Source organism: Piliocolobus tephrosceles, chromosome 11, assembly GCF_002776525.5.
Source record: "Piliocolobus tephrosceles isolate RC106 chromosome 11, ASM277652v3, whole genome shotgun sequence".
In the NCBI taxonomy this organism is placed as follows: Eukaryota; Metazoa; Chordata; class Mammalia; order Primates; family Cercopithecidae; genus Piliocolobus; species Piliocolobus tephrosceles.
The window spans coordinates 64,645,170-64,672,918 of record NC_045444.1 but is presented as its reverse complement, the minus strand read 5'-3'; the positions used below and the strand labels follow the sequence as shown (position 1 = coordinate 64,672,918).

Below are 27,749 nucleotides of genomic sequence, written 5' to 3'. Positions count from 1 at the left end.
GTCCCTGGGTTATTTGAGCAAAATGTGAAGTAGATGTGGTATAAATTTAATATACTTCTCAACTACTCATATGAAAAACTAATTAATATCTTTAAAGTGCCAGAAGTGCCAAAGAAACCTGTCTTGGAAGAGAAACCAGCTGTTCCTGTTCCGGAAAGAGTGGAGTCTCCTCCCCCAGAAGGTACACGTGAGACCGATCATTAATGACCTTGCCACTTGTGACTATTTCTAATTTAAGCTTTGTTCTTCTTCCTTCCTAACTCATTATTTCTTGGTCATTTTCTAACCTTTAATTATTTGTCTTAATTCATTATTCTAAATTAGCTTCCATCTCAAATCTATTTTGGGTTATTGGTCCACAGTATCTACATAAGTCATAGTAAGCTGCATTAAACAAAGCTTCTCCAATGTACACAGAAAGTAAGACAGGAGAAATAATGATTATAAATGACATTAAACACTAAAAGGGCTTTGCAAGCATTCGAATCAATAGACGAAGAAGTTAGTGCAAATGAGATAGATTTTATCTTAACAAAAATAAGAGAAGGTATTAATTGAAACAAAAGAAGAAATCAAGATTACTATTTGTTGTGTTTAGTGTTTGTCCATCTTAGAATATTGTTCCATACATTGAAATAAAATTAATATCTTTAAAGTATATGAAGAACCTGAGGAAATTGCTCCTGAAGAGGAAGAGCCAGTTCCTGTTGCAGAAGAGGAGGAACCAAAAGCACCACCTCCAGCAGGTACAAAGCAGAATTCACTGCATGGGAAAATACAGTCATTTCATTTTTGTGTCTATATATCTTCTTCAAGGCAAAATATCAGTCTTGTACCTTGTTGCCTGAAATCTGACTACATTAAGAACAAAAGTCATTTCTACACATACAACTTTGGTCCCACAGAATCTGGTCCCACATATACCAAGAAATATGTGTGGCTTTTAATTCATTCATTAGCATTACATTTTTCATTGTAATCATCTAATTCTAAAAGAAATTCCTATTATTCAAGTGCCTGAAGAGCCCAAGAAGATCATCCCAGAGAAGAAAGTTCCTGTCATCAAAAAGCCAGAAGCACCACCTCCTAAAGGTACTCATGTTAAAATGAATACTTCATTTTTGTGGTGTCTACAATTTTACACTCTTTTCTTATTGTGTGTTGTGTTATATCAATTGTTTGTTAACTCTTATCTCTATGTTATGGTGTTCAATAAACTAAAACTTGTATGTATATCTTACATCTTGCAACTTTGTATTATTAAATGCTACTAATATCTTTAAAGAACCTGAGATGCCAAAGAAAGTTGTTCCAGTGAAGAAGGTCCCAACTGTTAAGAAGCCAGAAACACCAGCAGCTAAAGGTATTCACATCATCATTGGCATCATAAAAAAGAAAATATTCTGATATCTTAAAGTGTAATCCAATAAGTTGTCCTCGTTGTCGTTGCATAACTAAGGACAAAAATTTCCTTATTTTGCTTTCATTAATTTTAATGCTGCTCCAATAAATGCAGGTTTTTTATTCTTAATATTTAAAAATGTTTTTAAATACTCTTTTTAAAACAAAACTAATATCTTCAAAGTGCCTGAGGTGCCCAAGAAACTTGTTCCAGTAAGGAAAGAACCTGTGCCTGTTACCAAAAAACCAGAAGTTCTTCCAGAAAAAGGTACCTACCATGAAGAAAAAATAGATTTCTCTAACTGCTATTTAAGCATGTTAATAATAGGTCTTAGAGAAAAACATACTGATTGTGAATTTATGTTAAAACCACATTGCACAGAAAAAAGGGAAATAATGAAGGGGAAAAAACTGAAATAGACAAGCAGGAGTGAAAAAATGAATGGGATTCAGTTGTGCCGTGATATATCACATGATTACAACTAGTAGAAAAGAACCTTCTCTCATTCAATGTGTCAAACAGCTCAATTCAACATATTTTGTTGAATGTAGACCATTAACGAGACATAGTATTAGAAAAATTAAGGCCTGATCCTGTCTTCAAATAAGTTAAATCCGGTGAGAGGATAGAAAGATAACAGGACTCTAATACACACAGGAAGTGATTACACATAGCAAGTGAATACAAAGGGCTGCAGAAACACAGGGCAAGAAAAGATTACTTTCAGAGAGAGGCATCATGAGAAGTTGTGTGGAATAATTGAATTTAAATTTTGATGGACTTTTACATGTAGAAATTGAGGAAATGAGGCCGGATGTGGTGACTCATGCCTGTAATCCCAACACTTGGGGAGGCTGAGGTGGGTGGATTACTTGAGGTCAGGAGTTCAAGACCAGCCTGGCCAACATGGTGAAACCCCGTCTCCACTAAAAATACAAAAATTAGCTGGGCGTGGTGATATGTGCCTGTAATCCCAGCTACTTGGGAGGCTGAGGCAGGAAAATCGCTTGAACCCAGGAGGCAGAGGTTGCAGTGAGCCGAGATCATGCCACTGCACTCCAGCTTGGGCAACACAGTGAGCTTCTGTCTCAAAAAAAAAAAAAAAAAAAAAAAAGAAAGAAAGAAAGAAATTGAGGACATGATATCGTATGGAAAGGGAAAAGCATACTGAAAGGCACAGATAGAAGGATCTAGAATGTTCAAGGACTTTCAAGTAAACTTATACTATTTGAGTATGGATTGGCTGTGGAATGTCTTGAAAGATAATATCAGATATAAAGATGGGGTCATATTTTGGAGTACTTCAAATGCCAGAAAAAGGCTTGTACTTTTTTCTATAGGCAGTAGGAAGCTTCAAAGGTTTTGCAGTAGGCTTACATATTAATAGGATTTGGGCTTTAGGAAGGTAACTGACAGCAATTTCAGCTGCTAAATAGTAAAGACCCATTGCAATTATTTAAGGTCTTTAGGAGTTGGACAAGATCCGTGGTGGTAGAAATGGAAAGGGGCACTGGGTTTGAGAGAAATGGAGACTGAGTGGCCTCTGACCATTGTCAAAACCATTAGGGAAATTGAGGAGCCCAAGATCATTGTAAGGTTTAAAGCTAGATGGCCAAAAGAATGGTTCATTGGGTCTCTGAACACATGTTAGAGGAAGATGGTAGATGTATTTTTCACCTTTAAAGCATAAAAGTTGGGAGTGTGCCTCAGGAGCTTAAGAAAGAGATCAGGCCTAGAGATGTAGCTTAAAGTCATTCACATGGAAATAAGAATTGAGTATGCAGGAACAATTACTCAGAAAATGTACAGCAAATTTTTTTAAGTGTCAAAGTTAGACCAGTGGGAAAACACCTTCATTGAAGGGTACACAGAGGACTAGAAGCAAATGAAGAAGGCTGAGAAGATTCATATATAAAATTAGGATGTCCAAAATGGTGCCATGTCTCAGAAGCCATTTTTCCCATGAAATCTTCTAAGATGAAGCTCTTGCCCCTGCATTCTTTGCCTGCTCTTTAGACAATTTTGCATGTCTTCTAAATTCTTAATAGTAAACAAAATCATATCTTTAAAGTGCCCAAAGTGCCCGAGAAAATCATCCCAGAAAAGGAAGTGTCTGTGCCTATCCCTGCAGAGCCAGAAGCTCCACCTGCTGAAGGTACATGGCTTCTCCATACATCTTGTAAAGATGACAATTGTCTTCATCCTCTTGCTTTGATTGTAGATGAATCTTATGTATTTGTCTGTCTGTCTCATGTATTGAAGTTATTGATATTTGGGGGTCATCTGAATAATCTGTTAATAGAGTGTTACTTAATGTAGCTAGGTAGATATGTTAGAATAGTAGTTGCAGTATTCTGTTCTAAATATAGTCTAAAATAAAACACTATGTTTTTTAAAGTTGAAGAGACTCCTGAGGAAATAATATATGAAGAAAAAGCATCTATAACCATTGGTAGAAAAGAGACTCCCCCTGTTGAAGGTATATATATATATATATAATTGTTTTTAATCTCCTGAAGATTCCTGTTAGAATTACAAAAGCATTTACAGGACAGTATTCCTTCTTGAAATTATATACAAGATCTGTCTAGCATGTTTGACTGCTTTGTTTTTGAAATAGTTACACTTCTTTCAAGTTAGAATCTTTAATTTGGTTACTCTTGTTGGTAATTATAAATTCCAAAAGGTACAGTTTACTGAAGCAAAATGGAAGAATTGCCTTGGATCCTCAAATGATAACACAGTATCAAATTTTAAAACTCATCGCATTTGCCATCAATATACATTGAATAATCTAATAGGCAGTTCAAATATAAGAAATTTTTCTTATACGTGAATTTTTCTATATGTGAATTTGTATGAATTGTACATTTTTATTTTGTGACTGTAATCTTTGCATCAATGTGAAATTTCTATGAGTCTTTTTGAAGAACTTTACAACTTCATATCCTTTGTCAAAATTCTTTAAAGAACGTGAAATTGAAAAGTACATTAAACCTGAAGAGCCTGAACCTGAACCACAGCCTGAAGAAATACCAGTAAAAGGTATTCAGTCCAGTGGACTTAAATCTTCTTTATCATATTCTTTCTCTTTAAATGTATATGGTTTATGTTGTTGTACATATGTAGTATGTCTGTTCCCATTTGTAAGTAAAGTATTCTTCGTTTTAAATGTGAACCTCATTCTTAGGTTTCTATGTAACTTGTACTGTTTATCTCATGTCAATTGTGGCTTGTTTGGATGCTTTGTTTGTTGTTATTGGTGTCTTTGCTGTGTTTCTCATCATCTGTGTAAAGGGTTGATATTTTTATGTTTTATGTTCTGTGTTTTGTGTTGGATACTGGTATTATGTACCTTAAAAAGTAAACTTTGTACTTCATATATATAGGTGTGTGTGTGTATGTGTGTATGTGTATATTATATATAAATTATATATATAATTTATATTAAATATTCTACATATCCCCATGCTAACATATACATATACTAACACCTCTGAAATACTCTTTCAAGAACCTGAACCTGAAAAGAAGGTTATTGAGAAACCAAAACTCAAACCAAGACCCCCAGCTCCTCCACCTGCTCCACCTAAGGAAGATGTGAGGGAGAAAATATTCCAACTTAAAGGTAAAAAATGCCACTTCCAAAGTTTTATTAGCCTGCTTCAAACTTCTATCCAGCCATCTGAAATGATGCTTGCAAGAAATGTATGACTTTTAGAAGTGTGTACTTTCAGACATCATTGTACTGTGAGATTGCATAGAGTTGTGTCTTCTGCTGCCCCATGGTTCCTGGGTTGCTTGTCATGTCATGCCTGCTGCTGCAAAAGTCAGAAAGTACACTGATAGCATCATCGGGATATGTGAATGCAGGGGTTATCCAATTAACTTTCTTTTGTGGAGTGGGGAGAAAAGAGTTTTCTGATTTCAAAGCCTGATTGCTATACATATCATTGCGGTCTTATGCTTAAGGAATATATAAGAAATCTTTCTTTGCAAGATATTTTCAATATTGCAGTAACACATTTACATAAAAGCCAAAACTTTGTTCTTAAAGAATTGCATGTGCTTTTAAATATATTACAAGTAATACAGTTATGATCTCCAATAGCTGATATGTACTTATATATCATGAAAGGAAAGCATATGAATGACTTGTTACTGTTCCCCTATCTTTTTTTTTTTTCTTGCAACTTAAAGAAGTGTTCTGTGTGGTTCTCAGGGGAGCTGGAAAGAGTGGTTATGAAGACATTTGGTATCCAGCATCTCTTCCTATTATTAAACTTCCCTTTCACCTTCTTATATTTTGATTTTTCTATGAATTGGCACAATGTTACTTAATTTTAAAAATATCAGTTTCTTTAAAAGCTGAAATAAACTGGCAAAAACATATTATTCTTATTTTAACAAAAAGTTGTCTTGTGATGTCATATGATTCCCCAATCTAAAATTATCTAGATGTAATCTTAGATATGCACTTTCCCCATACAGACCTATGTATCTACAAACCAGAGTCTTCCAGCATAAGACATTGCTGCTGGTGATTCTTGCCCTCTACAACCCTCATGGCCTTTAGGGGGACCCTCTGGCACCTCTTGAAAGGCCACCCATCTGTTAATTGATACTCCATGAGGACACACACATAAATACATTTCCCTTAACGTAAAATATATGCTCAAAGGAAAATTTCTTCCTCCTGCCAATAACAAAAATTGCCTTATTTCTCTGCCGGTCTTTAATTAACTACTGAGCTTTGGAGTAAAACTGCAGTCTGTTTTCATAGTTCGAATGCTGCTTGTATGTTCTTTGGAAGCTGTTCTTGGCTGTTATTAATGCTTTCTGGTTATAAGCAAAGCTTGGTTTTGATTCTTGGAGTAGAAAGTTAATCACTTGCTTCAGATTAAATATACAAATAACAAAAGTAAAAATCATATTCTTTAAAGCTGTTCCAAAGAAGAAAGTTCCTGAAAAACCTGAGGTTCCAGAAAAAGTGGAGCTTACACCTCTGAAAGGTATTTCACAGGCTGAAAAATACATACTTATGTGGTAGCCCTTTTCCTGACTCCTCGCTCTTTCTGCCTCCATCGAATGTTCTGTCTCTCTTTTTCAATCATCAGAGAGTAGTCCCATTCATTTCTTATATTTCTGTGGCTTTTATGGTCCTGGCTTATAAGTGTGGCTTCCTTTGTCTCCCATCCCTTTCATACATTGCGTAGACATGGTCTATCTTTGTCTCATCTGCATATGTCTTCTTGCATTTTCCTAAACTTAAAAATACCAAATTTTACTGGTTAGCCAAAATTGATATCAAGAGACATGTGAGATTAAAATGCTGGGAGCTATTAGTAAACTGTTTTGACATTTCCCTGACATAAGCATTTTAGCCAATGTAATAAGCATTAAAAATACGTCTTATCTGCCTTTTATATTATTAAGGTTATTTGTAGGGATTTCCTTAGGACTTTCGTGTCAGTCTCTTCTCACTGGCTCTAAGGCATTCTCTGAGGTGTACAGAATTCACATTTCAGAAAAATTTCCTTATTGCTGTAGGTAATTTTTCAAAATGTATTTTTCTGTAAACAGTATTTTTCCTAATAAGGTCTCATCTAAAATTAGACCCTAAAGAAAACTAAATGAATTATAAGAGTCTAGAAAACAGCTATCAAAAATAAACTTAATTTTTCTAGTGGGTAGCAGTGTTCTGTTCAAGTAATCAACACATTCAGACCTAGAAATTAAGACTCTTTCTGGTCACTCTGAAATTTTGGGGAAAAAAGTCATCCATATAAATATACATTTCCTGATTTCATAAAGGGGAGATTACAAAATGATGTTATCATGGATATTGATCATAAACTTTAAAATAGCACATAATCACATATAATGACTCTAAAAATAATAGCTACAATGGTGGGTTCTCAAACATCAATAAGATTTTTAAAATAAAATAATAATATAAAAAACACATAGATATATTAGAAAAAAATGATTATTCAAAATAAAATACATATTTGCCTATTGCAGGTTTAAATTTTTGAAATAAGAGTTAAGCAACGTTATCTTTATCACATAAAAAAATTTAATGAGTTGCAAATATCTTGTTTAAAGCCCTAAATAGAAAATTTTATAGAAATATCTAAAAATTCAGATTTCTGACAGTGAGCAAATAGTTACATGATACAAATAAATATTGTTCTAAATTAGATTTTAATTGACATTAGTAGAGAGGAAAATGGTTTAATAATCACCACGTGTTCCTTTCTTTCACCATTCAAATCTGTGAGGGCCGTAATAGCAAAGGAGGCCGCTCTATAAAATAGCATCACCCACCATGCTCAGTATTCACTGTAGAGGAAATTAATTTTGAATTCCTTGCATTCCTTAATTTGAATGAATTTAAGAACATTTTCTTATTTACAAAAAATGAGCTTTCAACACCAGCTTTGAGATTTTATAATTCTATAATTTTAAATATTTTATCCAGTATTATTTCAAAAAGGAAATCTTAAGAAAGGATACTCTTTTTCTGTTCAGAAAGTGAGATATGGCCCTTCCCCAGCATCAAAGTCACAAATCGGAACCCTTGGCCACCGTCTTCCCTCAGTGGAGAAGACTGAATGATGGCACTAACACTTGCCAGTATCATTTTCATACATTTAGTGGTTGGGGAGATAACATCGTAGATTTGGACAATCTGCAGTTGCAGTTTGGGACAAAGATGCTGTCAAGAACCCTATAGTTTGATTAAAGATTCATAAAGTCAGTACAGAGCAACATCCGCTACAAGCATTTAAAATGAATACATTTGCCTGCAGTTAATGGAGTTGAATTTCATCACAAGGCTGTATAGATATTTATACAGAGGAGATAACTTGAAATGTATCATTTAAACTTAAATTCTGTGGTATTTATATGCAGTGAAAATTGTTACTTAATGCACTACAGTTAACTAGTTTTAGGAGAGACATTTTTCTTGTTGAAATTCCGTTTTTATATAAATTCACTTCAAAATTTGAAATCATATTCTTTTAAGTGCCTGGAGGTGAAAAGAAAGTTCGCAAATTACTTCCTGAACGTAAGCCTGAACCAAAGGAAGAAGTTGTTCTGAAAAGCGGTATAGTATTTTTCAACCATTCTGTCAGCGTTAAGTAATTTTTAAAATGAACTTGAAAGCTTACAAAAATGTTTCTGTCCTTTGGTTTTCTTTGAATTGGTTCGCTATTTATCAAAATTTGTTTGTAGTTTCACTGAAAATTAAGAAAAATGTCATTTCCAGATCTTTCTTTTAAAAAAAGACAGAAATTTTGTGAGCATTCACAGTATTTTGAAATTTAAAATGTTAATAGGCATAGCTAAGTTGATAATATTCTAAACTAACAACAACCATGACTGCCATTTTCATAACCAAATTATGTAGTAAAGAACACTAAACCTATTAAATACCTTACATGAAACTACTTTAGCTTAAATTCAATATTCAGTTTTAAAGCATGACACAGGATCACCACAACTAATAAATAACATCTTTAAAAAACTGAACATTTCTTTCCGACTAATACAATATTAAAGAATGTGAAACAAGATAGTCAAATGAAGAATTAAGTTCTAACATTGTCTTCACATAGAATTACTGATTTTTAGGCTACCTTTCTTTGGATATCTCTGCTTAAGTAAACTTTCTACTTATTTACATACTCATTAAATCATTAACATTTAATTATTATTATAATTCGTTGCTATTCAAATTATTCATTTTGTGTTGGAGCTGTTTCTCCCACAGACTTGTCTCAGGATATACCCTCTATCAAGACAGAAGCAAAGTAACTTTGAGTGCTATTGTAATTAACATAACAACCTTTGATTCAAAAAAAAAAAAGAAAAAACTTTTAGTGTAAATGCTTACTTTCCAGAGTGCTAGGTAGCATGCTTTTTTTCATTTTCCTTGCTTTGTACATTATTTGCATTTGTCAAGCTTATTCAACATCTTCATTAGTTTGTCTTGGTTTACATATAAACCTTTTTGTCTTTAAAGTTCTAAGAAAAAGACCTGAAGAAGAAGAGCCTAAAGTAGAACCTAAAAAACTAGAAAAAGTTAAAAAACCTGCAGGTAGGAATCTCAGTGACAATTTGTAAGAATATCTTTTAACAAAATGGACATTTAACAAAAGGTTTATCTTGTAAACATAAATGAAGTTAGATGTAAACATGGCTTCATATTTCATCTGTGATGTAGTCTTTGTTTTCCATTGTCTGCTTTCTGTTTAAATATTTTTATAGTAATTCCCAAATCCATTCATGTATTTCCCTACACTTCATTGTTATCATTCCTTTGCAACTTAAGTTCCTCCAGTAGAAATGACTGAAATAATCAAGTGGCTATTCGTGGGAGGTTGTCGGCAAAGGTTTCATAATCTGGGAGCTTTTAAATGGATTGACTTTTTTTTTAAATTTATTTTTATTTTTTATTATACTTTAAGTTCTAGGGTACATGTGCATAACGTGGAGGTTTGTTACATATGTATACTTGTGCCATGTTGGTGTGCTGCACCCATCGACTCGTCAGCACCCATCAATTCATCATTTATATCATGTATAACTCCCAATGCAATTGTCAATAGCCTCTTCTCAAAGGGTGTAATTATTGGGAACTATTATAGAAGTGATTTAGAAGGAGAGAGCTTTGGGGAGTGGAAGACAAGTTGATGGAATAAAAGGAAGAAAAATAAATGCAAGCAGAGTCAAGAAAATAAAATAGAAATTAATTGATAAACTATAAGGTTTTTTAAGAAGCCATCAATAGAGTTTTTGAAAATAAATTGATATTTCAGATGAGTTGCTCCCTAAATATTCAAATATTAACACTAAAAAAAAAATCTTATCTTAAAGTACCAGAACCACCACCTCCAAAACCTGCTGAAGAGGTTGAAGTACCTACTGTTACAAAAAGAGAAAGGAAGATTCCTGAACCAACAAAAGGTACAAATCTACTGGCATTCTTAGTTGTCTCTAAAAATGCAAATATGTATCATTTAAAATATTGTTACACTGACATAAAGATTTGAACACATGACCTTAATCTGTTCATCACATATGGCTTAATTTTCTTTACCATCTCACTCTCCTATGCAATTGGCTAATGATTACCCAGTTGCTAAATAAGTTACCAGAAAAAAAAAATTGTATTTATGGGCAATGAGATAAATAACAACATTAAAACCAAGAACATTGCCTTACTATATTTTCCAAATATTTTGTTTAAAATGAAAACTAATCAAATCCTTGATTTGATAATTATATGTATATAAATTATAATATCTTCCAAGATATGTGGGCTTAATTTTGGTTTTGACTTTGTGAAAAACTTCAAAAATCCTGTGATAATCTGCCCTCTACTCTGAATTATTTCAGTGCCTGAAATCAAGCCAGCAATACCTCTCCCTGGACCTGAACCGAAACCAAAGCCTGAAGCAGGTGAGCAAACTTATCCTCAATGTCAACAGCATATTCCTTCTTGATTCACACACATAACATGCACTTAATAAAAGATAGTAGGTGAAAGTCAGTATATATCAAATGATTTCTGATGTCTCAATATGCTTAACATACTGTTCTCTTAAAAACTAGTTATTCAAAGATTTCAAAATTATATCAGAAGAGGCAAATAAGCCACCAAATAAGCTTTTAGGAAGTGACAAATTGATACATTAATGCAATGGACATCTCTCTACAGAAGTGAAAACAATCAAACCACCTCCTGTGGAACCTGAACCAACCCCCATCGCTGCCCCAGTAACAGTGCCGGTGGTTGGAAAGAAAGCAGGTATTTATCCTGTAGCTTTCTTTTTGCTAGTTTGCTTTGGGGACTTAATAAAAGTATTCACACTTGATTAAAATTCAAGCCCTGTTTATGTTGCAACATAGGTATCATTTCAACTTTGGAGGTTTATGATAAGTTTCTAGACTTTCTTCATCTAATATCTTTTATCCACTTTGTCTCCTGCCCAGTGGGTGAATATTGTGCCTTAATTGGAATGTACGTTCCCGGGTTGCGCTATTTCTTTCATATGCTTTGGAGATTAAGTAATGAATATGTTTGGGGCTGATAAAAACTAAGGAGACAGGCAGAGACCCTATAAGGGTATACATATAAGAATCCCATGAAGCTTCAAATTTCCCTTATACCCTATTGGAACTATTTCTCTTTTTTAAAAAAGTCTGTATATTGGGATAATGTAAAAGTTCTGGAAATGGATAGTGTTGATGGTTGTACAACATTGTGACTGTATTTCATGCAACTGAATTGTATACTTAAAAATGGCTAAAATGATAAATTTTATGTTAGGTATATTTTACCACAAAAAAAAGAAAAAGAAAAAAGAGACTCCATAGTTCAGTCTTTTAATCTGTATAAGGAATTAGATCAATAATAATTTTCTTAAATGTTCTAACTTCATGGTATAGATATCTCAAGTCCAAACTTAAAGCACCTATTAGTTGTATATGAACTATTTAGTATAGTTCATCATTTAAGTGATAATTTGAGATATAATTGATCAAAACTAATTTGATGTGTAATTGATAGTCATTGATAAACACACATCCTATTTGCCCTCTGGCTCACTATCTGGGTGACATGATCATTCATATCCCAAACCTCAGCATCATGAAATATATCCACATAACAAAATTGCACGTGCATCCCATGAGTTTAAAATAAAAGTTGAAATTATTTTTTAAAAAAAGAAAAAAATAACAAAACCAAAAATAAAACAAAGTAAATTTAAAGTGGGGTGTGGGGGGGAATGCATATATTGATAATTTTCTAAGATGTGAAGAATCTAAGATATTCAATGTAATGCCTTGACAATTTGTTCCTATGGAAAAATGATCATCTCCACTGATAAAGCACAAAATAAAAAATTCAGGGTGAATAAAAAAAAAAGAACTATTTGTTAATTCCACAATGAGATGTGCATAGCCCCCGGGAATAACATTTAGAAATACCCATAATAGCTTGACAGAGAGATTTTTTAATTTAATTTTCTGAACCTAATAAAAATTGATTATATCTTTAATAAATCAATAAATAAAACTATTCAGAAAAATTATATTATTTTAGATTATTCATTCAATAATTATATAGTCATTTTATATTTGTTAATATATTTTTATATAAATTATTTAGAATGTTTTTATTTAAAATTATCTCAAAATATTTGGAGTTTACCATGTTTAATGACATGAAAAAATATACTATATTCTTTTGACTGTAGTTTAATTTTTAATATTTATGTTATATTTTGTCACTGATGTTTATGATTTGGGCATTACTCTTTTAAACTTTTATAATGCCAGTGTAGTACTTTTATTATTCAGAAAAAGGTGATGAATTGCTCTTGGCTAATTAAGTATGTATAAAAATAAAGCTATTCTCAGTTATCCTGGGGGCTGAAGCTAGTGAACTCGTTCCACAGTTTATACTGTCCTGTATTAATAATGGAATCAAACTCTAAATGTCAGAACTCTCTTGCTTCTGCTTTACTTCATTGTCTAAGGGAAATCTTCAAAGAAACTCATGCATGTGTGGTACGTGGACTCTTTTTCTTTAGTCTTCCCTGGATTTGTTTGTCTGCCCAATTTAGACATAAAAAGAAAGTCTTTTGGTAACTTCTCGGCCATTTCCCTTTTCCCTACACTGATTTCTTATTGACAAAACCTTATTTCCTTGGCGCACATAATCAGGACATACATAAACATATAAAATATTTTGCATAGGTAGCCAGGAGCAAAACTTTTCCTCACAAGGCAACAGTAAGCCTTCCAAAAATGGGAAGAGAATAAGGCACTTGCTGAAACAATCTGTTAATCCTAAATATGTTGGCAATTTAGCTTGAGCTCTGCAATCTCAGAATATGCCTTCCTGGAAATATGATTATGCATAGAACATATAAATGAAACCAATTTATCTTTATGCATTAATATTTATAATGAAGCATGATTCACCCTCCATGGTTTACTATTAAACATGAAGTAAGTCCGAAAAGTGTTTAAATGCTGAGTTTTATTTTTATTTCAGAAGCCAAAGCACCTAAGGAAGAGGCTGCCAAGCCAAAAGGTCCTATTAAAGGTGAGATTCGTTTTTCTAGTACTTGTATTGTAACCTTCCACTCTGAATTTCTAAAGTTCATATTCAAGGGGAAAAAAAATGACAAAATTTATAACAATTTTTATTTTTTCTAATTGATTCTACTAAACCTAGCATGTTTTCTGATATTTCAAATAATACACTTTTAGTATTATGCAAGGAGGTAAAAAATATACATATATATACCAACTATATTTAAGCATAGCGAATCCTATAGGTTCTTAGCTTCATTTTTCATATGCCTGATATTTATACATGGCAGATAAAATAATTAGACATTAATCTGGCTATTTTATACTTCAGATTAAAACTTGAGAAAAGGAGCATTTATGATTCATGGATTCCTTATACCATCTCATTTTCCTGTCTGAAACAAGGCAGTATAAATTCAACTGACCTTTCAATTGCCTGGTCTTTAATTTTCTGTTCTTGTCTTCTAATTGCTTTATGGCTGGTTTTATCCAGCAGGCAGCCAAGTATGAATTTTCTGACTCCTATGGGGATGCCAAATCAACTTTTTATTTTACTTTGAATTAGGTGTAGCCAAAAAGACTCCTTCACCAATAGAAGCCGAAAGGAGAAAATTAAGGCCAGGAAGTGGTGGAGAGAAACCTCCCGATGAAGCCCCATTCACCTACCAGCTAAAGGCTGTGCCATTGAAGTTTGTGAAAGAGATCAAAGACATCGTCTTGACTGAATCAGAGTTCGTTGGCTCTTCAGCAATCTTTGAATGTTTGGTATCCCCCTCCACTGCAATTACAACCTGGATGAAAGATGGTAGCAATATCCGTGAGAGCCCCAAGCACAGGTTTATTGCAGATGGTAAAGACAGAAAGCTGCACATCATTGATGTTCAACTTTCCGATGCTGGTGAATACACCTGTGTTTTACGTTTGGGAAACAAAGAAAAGACCTCCACGGCTAAACTTGTTGTTGAAGGTAATTTCCAGTCTTCTGAACATAATCTATATTAAACTTTAATGTAACAAACCTTAGTAGCAACTTGCATTGTAGTTTTACAAAACCTCTTATTTCCAAGTTTTATTTCATTGAAAATATTGTATTTATTGAAATATATACTGAAATTCTTCACAGAACTTCCTGTGCGTTTTGTAAAAACACTGGAAGAGGAAGTCACAGTGGTCAAAGGACAGCCATTGTACTTGAGCTGCGAGTTAAACAAAGAGCGTGATGTTGTCTGGAGGAAGGATGGCAAGATTGTGGTGGAGAAACCTGGCCGAATTGTGCCGGGCGTCATTGGCTTGATGCGGGCCCTGACCATCAACGATGCAGACGACACAGATGCTGGAACATACACAGTTACTGTGGAAAACGCCAACAACCTGGAGTGTTCATCTTGCGTAAAAGTAGTAGGTTAGTACTTTCCTGGAAGATTTTTTCTGCTTATTACCACACTAAGAAAATGGAAGAAAGGACTTCGTTTCCCAGTATTACAATATCAGAAATCTTGTACCTAAAAGGGGAATAACAATATATCCTATAGTGGATTAATTATGCCCAATTTTGTGAAATTTTTCCTATTTCTGAAATTTACTAAGGAAGTTATGTATATTACTTGTTCAGATCTTAATCATTTTTCCTGATTTTATTTTCATATAGAAGTCATTAGAGATTGGCTGGTGAAACCTATACGAGACCAGCATGTGAAACCCAAGGGGACAGCTATTTTTGCCTGTGATATAGCAAAAGATACTCCAAACATTAAGTGGTTCAAAGGATATGATGAAATCCCTGCAGAACCAAATGATAAGACTGAAATACTGAGAGATGGAAATCATCTATACCTCAAAATTAAGAATGCTATGCCAGAAGATATTGATGAATATGCAGTGGAAATTGAAGGAAAAAGATACCCTGCAAAGCTGACACTTGGAGGTATGAAAATCCTACCTTTTATTCAAAATATAAGTTTTGTATATGTGTAAAGCCAAATAACACACCAAAACACATAAAAGCAAAGCATTGTTGGATTGTCTAAAGCATTATGTTACTTCATCTCTGACCAATACAGAACGTGAAGTTGAACTGCTTAAACCAATAGAGGACGTTACCATTTATGAGAAAGAAAGTGCAAGCTTTGATGCAGAAATCTCAGAGGCAGACATTCCTGGACAATGGAAACTGAAAGGAGAACTTCTAAGGCCCTCACCTGTGAGTAATTTCACATTTTAAATTGTTAGTCATATAAAATAACCACATCCTATATTCAATATCTACTTCCTAGATTCAGGTTGCTTTAATAATAATGGAGTTAATAATAATGGAGTCTTCTAAAGTCTCCAAGAAGGAAAGAAATTTTACATATCATTTGGGGACAACTTGAACAATTTTTGTAAAATGTTATGACAGGGAATTCTCTGCTTACTTTTATTAGTAGTAATTTTTAAAATTCTATAGAAATCTGTATCTGAAACATTTCTCCTATAGAGAATTTATCTCTTTCAAATGGTTACTAAAACTATTGTTTTTCAGACTTGTGAAATCAAAGCAGAAGGTGGAAAACGCTTCTTAACTTTGCACAAAGTCAAACTGGACCAAGCTGGTGAAGTCCTCTACCAGGCCCTGAATGCAATTACAACTGCCATTTTGACAGTAAAAGGTATAGGGCTTTTAGAATTCAGGGAGGGGGCTCAACTTCATTTCACATCCCTGTGCATTCTGAAAAGCCTCATTCTTAATGTCTGATTTTCAGAAATCGAACTTGACTTTGCTGTGCCCCTGAAGGATGTCACTGTTCCAGAAAGGCGACAGGCTCGATTCGAATGTGTCCTCACCCGAGAGGCAAATGTCATATGGTCCAAAGGACCCGATATAATCAAGTCATCTGACAAATTCGATATTATTGCTGATGGAAAGAAACATATTCTTGTTATTAATGATTCTCAATTTGATGATGAGGGGGTCTATACTGCTGAGGTAGAGGGCAAGAAGACCTCAGCTCGGTTATTTGTCACAGGTAAGAGAGCTAATGAGATCTGTGACATCCCATAAAAGCATGCAAATATATGACTTTAAAGATAGGACACCAAGTTCTAAAAGCTGTGATAATCAGCATCACTAATTAACTTTCATAGTGTTACCAAAACAACCCCCTGAATTTTTTTTTTAGTGGCACTCTATTTGGAAAGATGAATAAATGTCAAGTGAAATAGGTCCCTTTTACTGAGACAGATTAGAATGGAATGTTTCTGAAGGTGAATTGTGTTTCTGAGGCATTATCTATGCTTGCATTTCAGGTGTAAGACTGAAATTCATGTCGCCTCTTGAAGATCAGACAGTAAAAGAAGGTGAAACAGCAACTTTTGTATGTGAACTTTCTCATGAAAAAATGCATGTAGCCTGGTTCAAAAATGACGTCAAACTCCACACAAGCAGAACAGTACTCATCTCTTCGGAGGGCAAGACTCACAAATTGGAAATGAAAGAAGTGACACTGGATGATATATCTCAGATAAAAGCTCAAGTCAAGGATCTGAGCTCCACAGCACAGCTGAAGGTCTTAGGTAAATGTAACCAACTATAACTAGTGAGCCAGTTTCTGAATCATGGGAGTGGGGAGTAATAAAATATTTTGCAACCTTTTACTCTTTAATAAACTTTAGTTTTCACATTCTTCTAATGTGATGCTAAATGTTGTTTACAGAGGCTGATCCCTACTTCACTGTGAAATTACATGACAAAACTGCAGTGGAGAAGGATGAGATTATTTTGAAGTGTGAAGTCAGCAAGGATGTACCAGTGAAATGGTTCAAAGATGGTGAAGAGATTGTCCCTTCACCCAAATATTCTATCAAGGCAGATGGCCTGCGCCGCATTTTAAAAATCAAAAAGGCAGAACTTAAAGATAAAGGCGAATATGTGTGTGACTGTGGCACAGACAAGACCAAGGCAAATGTTACTGTTGAGGGTGAGTTGCTCAACAATGTAAAATTTACCCTATCTGAATCTGTAGTTTATTAGTTTGGTCATGCTAACAAAACTGTATCATTTCAGCTCGACTAATAAAAGTGGAAAAGCCTCTGTATGGAGTAGAGGTGTTTGTTGGTGAAACAGCCCGCTTTGAAATTGAACTTTCTGAACCTGATGTTCACGGCCAGTGGAAGCTGAAAGGAGAGCCTTTGACAGCTTCCCCTGTAAGTCAAGATTAGCTAATCATATAGGAGACGGGTTCCTTGGTTGTGTAGGGTGAAAAAAGGTATAAAATATCTGATGATTTGTAGGAATAACTATGTAAATGATGTTCTTTCTTTCCTTCTAATCCTCACTCCAAACAGGACTGTGAAATCATTGAGGATGGGAAGAAGCATATTCTGATCCTTCATAACTGTCAGCTGGGTATGACAGGAGAAGTTTCCTTCCAGGCTGCTAATGCCAAATCTGCAGCTAATCTGAAAGTGAAAGGTATGCTCTACTTGTCGGCCACATTTTTGTATTTTCTCTGCAAGACTTCCTGATACACCCCTGCATTGATCAAGGGTCCTCAATGGAAACATATTCTGACTTCATCCACTGTCCACTTCTTTCAGAATTGCCTCTTATCTTCATCACACCTCTCAGTGATGTTAAAGTCTTCGAGAAAGATGAGGCTAAGTTTGAGTGTGAAGTATCCAGGGAACCCAAAACATTCCGTTGGCTAAAAGGAACCCAGGAAATCACAGGTGATGACAGATTTGAGCTTATAAAGGATGGCACTAAGCATTCAATGGTGATCAAGTCGGCTGCTTTTGAAGATGAAGCAAAATACATGTTTGAAGCTGAAGATAAGCACACAAGTGGCAAACTGATCATTGAAGGTAAATAGTTTTATCAAATAGTCCACCCCAAAATCATTTTTTTGCCTTTACTTTTATATTTCCTCTTTAAAGTGCTTCAATTAGTAAGTTCTTTTTTTTTTTTCTTGATAGGAATCCGGCTTAAATTTCTCACCCCTCTCAAGGATGTAACTGCCAAAGAGAAGGAAAGTGCTGTGTTTACTGTGGAGTTATCTCATGATAACATCCGAGTTAAATGGTTCAAGAATGACCAGCGCCTACATACCACCAGGTCGGTCTCAATGCAAGACGAAGGGAAAACTCATTCAATCACATTCAAAGACCTGTCTATTGATGATACCTCTCAAATTAGAGTAGAAGCTATGGGGATGAGTTCCGAAGCTAAACTCACTGTGCTTGGTAAGTGCTTTTTAAATTTTAATTTTATTGCATTAAATTCAGCAGAAATTTGTGGAGTATCTATTCTATAAAACAGTCTTCTAAGTGTTATATTGCATGAAAGCAGCCCAACTCCTTATGAAGCCATCACATATGTAATCAGGCTTATTTCTAAAACATTTTACCTTCTTTACTGTAAATTAATGAAGATTCTAGCTTATGCCCACAAAATAGCCAGTTAAAAGCAAACTTAAAATTTTTCATTAATTATTGAGCCCTGTCATGTTTAAAACAGGAATATATAAATACTTTCTATCTCTTCATTTTATCAAAATTATTTCAGAGGAATGTTTTTCAAGTTTCCCATAAGAGAAGATACTACATAACCTACATTAACGAGCCTCATTTTCTTGGCCACCTAATATCAACAAGATTAAACATGAAGGCTAACATATATAGACATGATTAAAGGCAAACTATTAATTGATTAAGAAAAACTAACAATGTGAACCTGAAAGCTTAAAAGTAAACTAGACATAATAGAGTTGCTAAGAAATTAGAAATTTATCCAAATAATGGAGGAATACAAAATTGTATTTGAAGCTAAATTTCAGTCTTTTTAGCTACTGTTAACAAAATGTTTCAAAATTCAATATGAATGGATTAGATCTTGATAAATCCCATGCACCGATTCCCTTTCTAATATTTAGAGAACTTTTGAACATAAACAGGTTAAATGATTGAACACTTGACAGAATTTAAAAATATACTCAGAACTCTGTGAATTGTCTCTTAAACTTTCCAAGAGATTGTCATTTCCCTAAGGTGATCAATAAAACTTTTTCACTTGTACTTTACTTGCAGAGGGAGACCCATATTTTACAGGAAAACTTCAAGATTATACTGGTGTAGAGAAAGATGAAGTTATTCTACAGTGTGAAATTAGCAAAGCAGATGCACCAGTGAAATGGTTTAAGGATGGGAAGGAAATAAAGCCATCCAAAAATGCTGTTATTAAGGCAGATGGCAAGAAACGCATGCTAATCCTAAAGAAAGCCTTGAAATCGGATATTGGACAGTACACCTGTGACTGTGGGACAGATAAGACCTCAGGAAAACTTGACATTGAGGGTAAGGAAATTTCCATGAGTTTCACTCTTGAAGCATTGGGGTTATTTGTGCCAGAGGCTAATGACCCATGCTGGCCCTTCACTTTTCTAGATCGGGAAATTAAACTGGTGCGACCCCTGCACAGTGTGGAGGTGATGGAGACTGAGACGGCCCGCTTTGAAACTGAAATCTCTGAAGATGATATCCACGCCAACTGGAAACTCAAGGGAGAGGCCCTACTCCAAACACCTGTAAGGCTATTTCTGAACTTGTCAACACCTAAAGGAGCTGTGTGAATTAGAAAAGGACAGGTGAAAGTCAGAGTGCATGCAGGACATTTAAAACATGATAGCAGTTTCTCTATCAGACTCTAAGCCAAAGAGAGATGTCAGGGTCTATGAATGGGCTCAGACTGGCACACTTGCATTACTTTTGATTCAGCAGAGTGGGTATAAGGTTGTAGATACTCTGTGATGCTGCTAGTTGGCTCAGAATTATACAGCTAAAATAAATGTGGCTTTCCTCTTAGTACTTGTAAGCTTTACTTCCTAAAAAAGAGCTCAAAGTTATGTAAAGTTTCACTACCATTTATTTGTTGCATTCCTTTAATTAAGATATTCTATCCTTAGGAAAAAATTTCAAAGAAAATTATTTTCTATGAAAGTTTTTCTATTTTGTTGGTACAGGATTGTGAAATTAAGGAAGAAGGCAAAATACACTCCCTTGTTTTGCACAACTGTCGCCTGGACCAGACTGGTGGGGTGGATTTCCAAGCTGCCAATGTTAAATCTAGTGCCCACCTCCGAGTTAAGCGTAAGTATTGTATGTTTTTGAGGAAAATTAAATAAGCACTTTTTCAGAAAATGAATGTGAGTGAAATTAATTGGAATTATTTTATTAGTTAGAAAATATTGTTAAAACACAAAAACTGGCTCTCTTTGCCACTTTGATATTCCAATACAGAAGTGGTTCAAACTGTAAAATTTTGGAAATTTTGTTGACTTTGCCATTTGAACAAAAGAAAATTTAGCAAATCAGATTTTCCCGCTCTGTAGTCCTCTCATTGAAAGTAGATACACATACAATGAGAATCTAACTCAGAACCCTTAAAGACCACTTCCCTCAAGTGACTGTGCAACTAGAGCACCAGAAAGACAAACTTTGCTGTGTGAGCATGTCAGATTCAAGAAAGAAGGTGGAGAGCATTAGGCTAACATTTCTGGAAGGTGCAAAGTGTTTGATGGATAGGGACAGCCTCTGATTCAGGGCCCCTTGTCCTCTCCCAATCAGAGTCTTAGTTATTTTGGAAGTCACATACCTTATGTAGCAAGAAGAACTTGACGCCTGGCAGAGAGACAGATGCGGCAGAAATTTCTCGCTGACCTTGTACGTCAGAACGAAAGGGCCCCTACATATACTCGCTCTCTGGCTACCAGCTCTCCCCTTCTCAGCACCATAAGTCCACGTTCACATGGGAGTTAAAAGAGTGGCCAGTCCTGTGGCTTTCTGAAGAAAGCAACCATGAAGGTTCATATCTAAGTCTCTATTTATTCTTTTGGGATTACAAAATGAGTAACGCAAAGCTGTTTCTTCCCTCTCGAAAAGCACGAGTAATTGGTCTTCTGAGGCCTTTAAAGGATGTCACCGTGACTGCAGGGGAAACAGCCACCTTCGACTGCGAGCTCTCCTACGAGGATATCCCGGTAGAATGGTATCTCAAAGGGAAGAAACTAGAGCCCAGCGATAAGGTAAAAAGCAGGCATGCCTTGTCTTTCCTGTTCTTTTTCTGCAGTTCTTCCACCTTCACTTGTATGTTCCTTATTCTTTGCTCTTTCTAATGTCTCTTCCCCTGCCTTTGCCTTTCTCTTTCCACCTTTAGCCTGATTTCTGCTGAAACTGTAAAGCCGATTTTTCCATTTTTTATTAGGTTTAACCAGATGATATTCTTATTAAAATAGAAATAAATTTAAAGTATGATCACGTTTTAGTTTTTTGAAGAAAAGGCAAGACTCACTGACTATCAGTGATAGTTTGTTTGATTAACCAGAAGACAGGAAGGATCAAAAAGGCTTTCTGACTGCACGCTCTGCAACCATGGTGCACATTAAGTTTTAAGATTAATGCTCTCCATCCTATCTAGTGTTCTGCATATAAGGGGATTAAGAGGAGAAGATTGAAATTCCATTTTGGGCAGTTGATCAAGTAGTTGAGATAACTTCTGGGCAGATTTTCTTTCAAGCATTTCTCCAAAGCTATTTTTAACCTTCAAGTGCTTTGGGCTGTGTGATATCTGGAATGCAAGTAGACTATTTAAAGTGCAACTGATGGTACTGACAAGAAAGAAGGGCTCTGTGGTTATCCACATATGTGAATGAAATATTTTTTTAAAGCTTTGATAAAGAACTAGCTCCTGCTGTTAACTTTTACTGACATTCTTTATGCCCAAGATTTCATCCATAAGTAAAAACTAAGGGATTATTCTGATAGGCCCACAATACACTTTGCCTAAATTGATCTATATGTTTTGTCCCCAGAAACAACATATGTCTGTAAATTATCTTGACAATCCATCATTAATTTTGAATTCTTAAAATAAAATATATGGAATATGTCCAGCCTGGGTTGGAAATAAAGCACAGGACAGTAAATTGTTCTGTGACATTTTCCCCCAATATTTCAGAAATAATATTAAATGTGCTATAAAGATCTCAACAAAAATCAAACTTTGAAGACTTAAAGGAATATAATTAAAAAGTGATTCAGTTTAACAAAAAGCCACAAAGTTGACTGAAGTATTTGAAAGCAATGCCTTCAAGTAACTGCTCTGAAACAAACAAATAAACAACAACAACAACAACAAAAAAAACTAGTGTTCCACTACAGTGATTACAGGGTAATTCACTAACAGTTATCTGATAGGTAACACCTGACTGTTATACAGATAAGGAGATCTTCTTGGTCTCCTTTTCCACTGACCAGAAAAAGCAGCAGTACATTCCATTTGTAGCATGGGAATTAAGTTACATATGAGAAAACCTTCCTTACAATGAGGTCTTCTAAATATTGAACTGAGGGAGGCACCTCTACCTTCAAGCTTATTGTTTGAAAATATGTATTTTTCCTATCATGCATGATTTAATTAACTTCATGTCTCAAGACAGAGAATAGGTTGACTTTTCAAGATTCTTTCTAGATCTGTAAATTCATGATTTATATAAGGAACACTGCTTAAAGACAAATATTATTTTTTCATTACCAAATATCTTTTTGTCATATTAAGAGCTTCTTATTAAAAGATCAGTCTCAGTTCTAATACAAAAACTGCACTATTTTAATTCAAATGTAGACTCCTAAAAATCTTATTCACATTTTTTTAAAAAAATTATTATTGTAACTAAAATTTTTTCTAGGGTTAGAAATGATCAGTTTACTATAATTCTATAGGGCCCCTTTACATCTCTTTTGGCATAGGAATTTTAATCCTTTACTCTAGGCACCCAAAATACTTTAGCCTTTTGTGAACTTGCTCTTGCATTACTTAAATGTCTCTTTTCAAAAAGAACTTAAATATAAACTTTGAAGTAATAAAATCATTTTATTACATTTGGCAGATTTTGTTTAAATTAAGTCTATCAGAACAAATTGCTCTTGTCAATGTAATTCCAACCTCTAATATTCACTTTTTGTAAAAATTTTAGCCTTCAAAACTGCAATAATCAAACAAGCAAAAACAAGCTATAGGAATAGGAAATATGAAGAGAAACTTGTAGACATGAGTTGTTTGCATTTTTTCTTCATTGTTGTAGTTGTTTTTGGCTGTCAGTTTAAGAAAGGACTGCCAAATTCCAAATGGCATTTGATAATTTTAAAGTTAAATTTTAAATTTGAGAAGTTTAAATACAAAACTTTAATAGTTTCATCACAGTCATAAGCCTACCATATTATAGTAATATGCTTCCATTATAAATATTTTTTTTAAATCTCTAACATTATTCCTACAATCTACTGCAAAATCTTCAACATTCATTTCATTGGTTTATTTTTATAAGGTACCCCAGTTTTCCTTTTTTTTTTCTTTTAACATAGTGGGGGTAGATTGTGTATAAGCTGTTTATTGAGACATACTGCATTCTGAGCAGTGTCCTAGAGTAGCTACAGAGGAACTCAGATGATAAAGCAACATAATATTAATAGATAAAACATATCTGTGGGTGGATTAGAAACTGAGACACCTTTTCAAATAGCCAAAAGTTGCATGCCAAAATTTATATTGAAATGTTATTAAAAAACAAATTTTCCCCATTTCAGCACCATGCCCTTGGATAAGCAGCTCTGTTCCAAGGGCATATTTAATTACCCTCTCCTAGCTGTTATTTTTCCTTATTATGTTTTTGGCTAACCCTCAATTATCAAGATAATTATGTGACTAACCATGCCCAGTTCTTAAAGAACACACTTTCAGATGAAACCTTATTTCTGATTCTTTTCTTTACACTAGCATAATAAATAGTTCCACTGGTGAAAACCTTTACATTATTTTTAACTCTAAGTAAACTCTTAAGCAGTGCAAAATCAGTCTGGATGACGTGGCACAGCTTCTTAGGAATTTTATGTCATAGAACTGGAAGAACACCCAAGTCTCTTATCTTTACTGTCGGAATGACCCTATTTGTCATACCATTGACATCTGATTTTCCCATTCCTGATGCTTAGACACATGAAAAGGAAAGAAGAGTCCAACCTCCATTTGCAGTTTTGAACAACATTAATAGGTTGTACCAATTATTTTAATCACAGGTTTCATTGGTTTGCAAAATAAGTTTAATTGCTAAAATAAATGGGAAGAAGAGTTATAGCTTGTTGTTGCATGGCGAACACCTTACATACAGAACATAAGGTTTACTTTTAGCTTGCCATAGCTGATATTTTTCTTTCATCCTTTCATTATTTCGCTTTTCTAAGTTCTTCCTTTATATATATATAAGCCCAGTAGCAGAATGGGGGCACACATATATATACACATATATGTGCCATATATCTACGCATATGCAAAAAAGACCACAAATGTAAACAGAAATTGGCCTGGGCAATTTCAACATGAAAGGCCACCTAGCAGTTATATAAAGGTAACTATGAAAGCCTAAAATTTTCTTAAAAGATCTGAAACTATTGGTTGGAATGATTTTTGAATGCATATGTGCTAAATATATGATTATAAAACAACTTGGAAAGCTCTATTTCCATTTACTTTTATCTAAATGAATTAAATGCACCCCTATACTAGATTGCTGTTTCATATATTCTTTTTTTTAAAACAACTAGGTGGTCACACGTTCAGAAGGAAAAGTTCATACACTTACTCTGAGGGATGTAAAGTTAGAAGATGCTGGGGAAGTCCAACTAACAGCAAAAGACTTCAAAACTCACGCCAACCTCTTTGTCAAAGGTAATTACAAGCTTATTTTAAAAACATGTATAAGGCAGAGGCTCATAAATAATGCCAACTCTCAATTATCTTTATATGATGAGTACTATAGATGTTTAAAATCAACCAAATAATCAAAAATCTAATTTTACTTTTTAGCATAACAAAATACTTCACAGGCTATCTTTTTAGAGTCAAAATTGACTAGCATAGGTTTTACTTCCTCCTTCCATCTCTATTGTTTTTATTGCACATCCTAGATTTCCAAAAGCCAGCTGGAGGAAGAATTATTATCAAACTAGGTATCCATCACTTTATTAACCAAGAGTTGGCTGTTATTTCCTTAATGTTTCCTAGTTTTTAAAAATGATTTTCCTCGTCTGTACAAATAATGATAAAATATCATTATTAGAGGAAAACGTCTGAGTGTAATCAAAACCTGAAAATAAAACTTAGGACAGAACAAAGCCCTGGAGATGGCAGGGAAAAGTTGAGATGGTACCAAAACTCTTGGAGAAGGAAAGCAGTACCTTGGCTAATGAGTATGATTCTTTCAGAACCCCCAGTTGAATTCACTAAGCCTCTTGAGGACCAGACGGTCGAAGAGGGAGCCACTGCAGTGCTGGAGTGTGAAGTCTCCAGAGAAAATGCTAAGGTGAAATGGTTCAAAAATGGGACAGAAATCCTCAAAAGCAAGAAGTATGAAATTGTTGCTGATGGCAGGGTCAGAAAACTTATTATACACGGCTGTACCCCAGAGGATATTAAAACATACACTTGTGATGCTAAGGATTTTAAGACTTCCTGTAACCTGAATGTTGTGCGTAAGTATTCTTCTTACAAAGGACTTGTCATTTGCAATTCTTTGATAACAACAACAAAACAACACAACACTTTTTGCATGCCCTTCTTGGCCTAACTGCATTTCTTGGCAACTTCTAGTATTGACACTGACCTAACCTGATCCTTTATGTGTTTAAAGAAAAAAAGAAAAGGAAAGTCTTATTCTATGTCTGGTCTGATTAATGATGGAGCAATCACTTTTCCCTATGCTTCTTTTCTCTCACTGCGTAGTGAGTAGATGTGCTCTTTGTCTACATGGGGTCAGTCTACTGTATGGATATCCTGATATGGATGAGGAGAAACTGAATTTTAAAGATAAGTAGGGAGTCCTAATTTTAAAAACAAAGTAAAAGTGATTTCCATGTGGAAGGAAAATGAATTTTCAGGTGTGGGGAACAACTAGAAAATGAGCATGAAATTTCAGTCTGAATAGGAGCATAATAGAGATCTGCTGTAATATGACAAAGCCTATTCACATGATTCAATCTCTGAGAATAAGAATGGATAAGAAGATGGAGTAAGGCCCTGGATCCTTTGAGTCCTGGGCTCTGCATGAAGAGAACTCTAATGGTTTTTAACATTACTTCTTCCTCTGGTGAAAAATGTAATGTCTTTTTTCAGAATGCCACATGCTAGCTTATTTGTTTCATTCATTCCTTTGTCCAGTGATGACATTTTTCTGCGTACTTTTGTGCAATATTTGTTTGTTTGGTTTGGTTGCTTCCCATCTGTCAACAGCTACAACCTAGTGACTCTGTGCTTCATGCATCTTGTACCACGTTTTTCTTACCACTTTGTTGTTGCTCTGCTCAAGCTTATGTCAAAGTAGCTTGTTGGGTCTCCTTCTTCCCCTCGACATCTACCTTCATTCCAAGAAGGCTCAGCTGCAAGGAGCATATCTTCAAACCTATTAGCCAGCATTTGTCTCAGAATCTTATTGCTCAAGAATGGTCATCTTGGGAAGGACTCACAAGGAGCTCTGAAAGAAGGAAGGACAAGGGGGCAGCTCCCTAATTCTATACACCAGCTGAATTAATTCTAGAGATGAATGTAATAACAGATGTAAAATCCTAATCACCCTCCCATACAAAACACATTGCTTTACTGCACTAATAGATGCTATGCCTGACTTATATGTGATGTCTTCAAAGCTGATTTTTTTAAAAAGCTGAATATATGTTTCAATTACAGCCTCATGCCTCTTAGCCATACACAAGGCTGGCCATAGTGCTTCACGTGTTTTATCTTTGAATTCTGCTAATTTCTCAAAGATTGTGCTAGGTGCCTTAAAGAAGACAATGTTTCTTTGCCACTGGTGTCTGGTGTTTCCTTTGACATAATCTTTCAAGTCTGGTGCAGTACAAATGAAGATGTTTCCTCCAGCTATTATTCAAAAGAACTGAGATGGCTCCCTAGTATATATACTATACACACACACATGCACACTAGTTGAACATATAGAATGCCACATAATTTAATGTAAACTACAGAGATATCTAAAAAGCAAAACATCATATCTGATGGGCAGCTTCAAGTGATTTCAAAGTCACTTAAGTCTATTAAGTGACTTAAAATTCAAAGTCTATTAAGATGGAAAGGCCCTACAAAACAGTCACTTTTTCTTAATGTATACTATGGTAATTTCAGAGTAAA

General features: G+C 34.5%; 1 protein-coding gene across 1 annotated transcript in view; it reads left to right on the top strand.

Moving 5' to 3' along the window:
• Positions 1 to 27,749, top strand: part of TTN (titin) — a 272,956-nt gene that overhangs the window by 146,804 nt on the left and 98,403 nt on the right. The window contains exons 164-192 of the mRNA XM_026454265.1: positions 98 to 181; positions 657 to 746; positions 1,015 to 1,092; positions 4,917 to 5,030; positions 6,346 to 6,414; positions 8,436 to 8,516; positions 9,435 to 9,509; positions 10,289 to 10,378; positions 10,811 to 10,873; positions 11,133 to 11,222; positions 13,479 to 13,529; positions 14,085 to 14,486; positions 14,643 to 14,921; positions 15,168 to 15,443; positions 15,580 to 15,719; positions 16,041 to 16,167; positions 16,261 to 16,524; positions 16,805 to 17,071; positions 17,212 to 17,475; positions 17,562 to 17,701; positions 17,843 to 17,969; positions 18,095 to 18,361; positions 18,473 to 18,739; positions 19,583 to 19,849; positions 19,940 to 20,079; positions 20,515 to 20,641; positions 21,434 to 21,576; positions 25,151 to 25,274; positions 25,811 to 26,077. Coding sequence (XP_026310050.1) covers positions 98 to 181; positions 657 to 746; positions 1,015 to 1,092; positions 4,917 to 5,030; positions 6,346 to 6,414; positions 8,436 to 8,516; positions 9,435 to 9,509; positions 10,289 to 10,378; positions 10,811 to 10,873; positions 11,133 to 11,222; positions 13,479 to 13,529; positions 14,085 to 14,486; positions 14,643 to 14,921; positions 15,168 to 15,443; positions 15,580 to 15,719; positions 16,041 to 16,167; positions 16,261 to 16,524; positions 16,805 to 17,071; positions 17,212 to 17,475; positions 17,562 to 17,701; positions 17,843 to 17,969; positions 18,095 to 18,361; positions 18,473 to 18,739; positions 19,583 to 19,849; positions 19,940 to 20,079; positions 20,515 to 20,641; positions 21,434 to 21,576; positions 25,151 to 25,274; positions 25,811 to 26,077 — 4,773 coding nt within the window. The remainder of the gene's footprint in view (positions 1 to 97; positions 182 to 656; positions 747 to 1,014; positions 1,093 to 4,916; positions 5,031 to 6,345; positions 6,415 to 8,435; positions 8,517 to 9,434; positions 9,510 to 10,288; positions 10,379 to 10,810; positions 10,874 to 11,132; positions 11,223 to 13,478; positions 13,530 to 14,084; positions 14,487 to 14,642; positions 14,922 to 15,167; positions 15,444 to 15,579; positions 15,720 to 16,040; positions 16,168 to 16,260; positions 16,525 to 16,804; positions 17,072 to 17,211; positions 17,476 to 17,561; positions 17,702 to 17,842; positions 17,970 to 18,094; positions 18,362 to 18,472; positions 18,740 to 19,582; positions 19,850 to 19,939; positions 20,080 to 20,514; positions 20,642 to 21,433; positions 21,577 to 25,150; positions 25,275 to 25,810; positions 26,078 to 27,749) is intronic.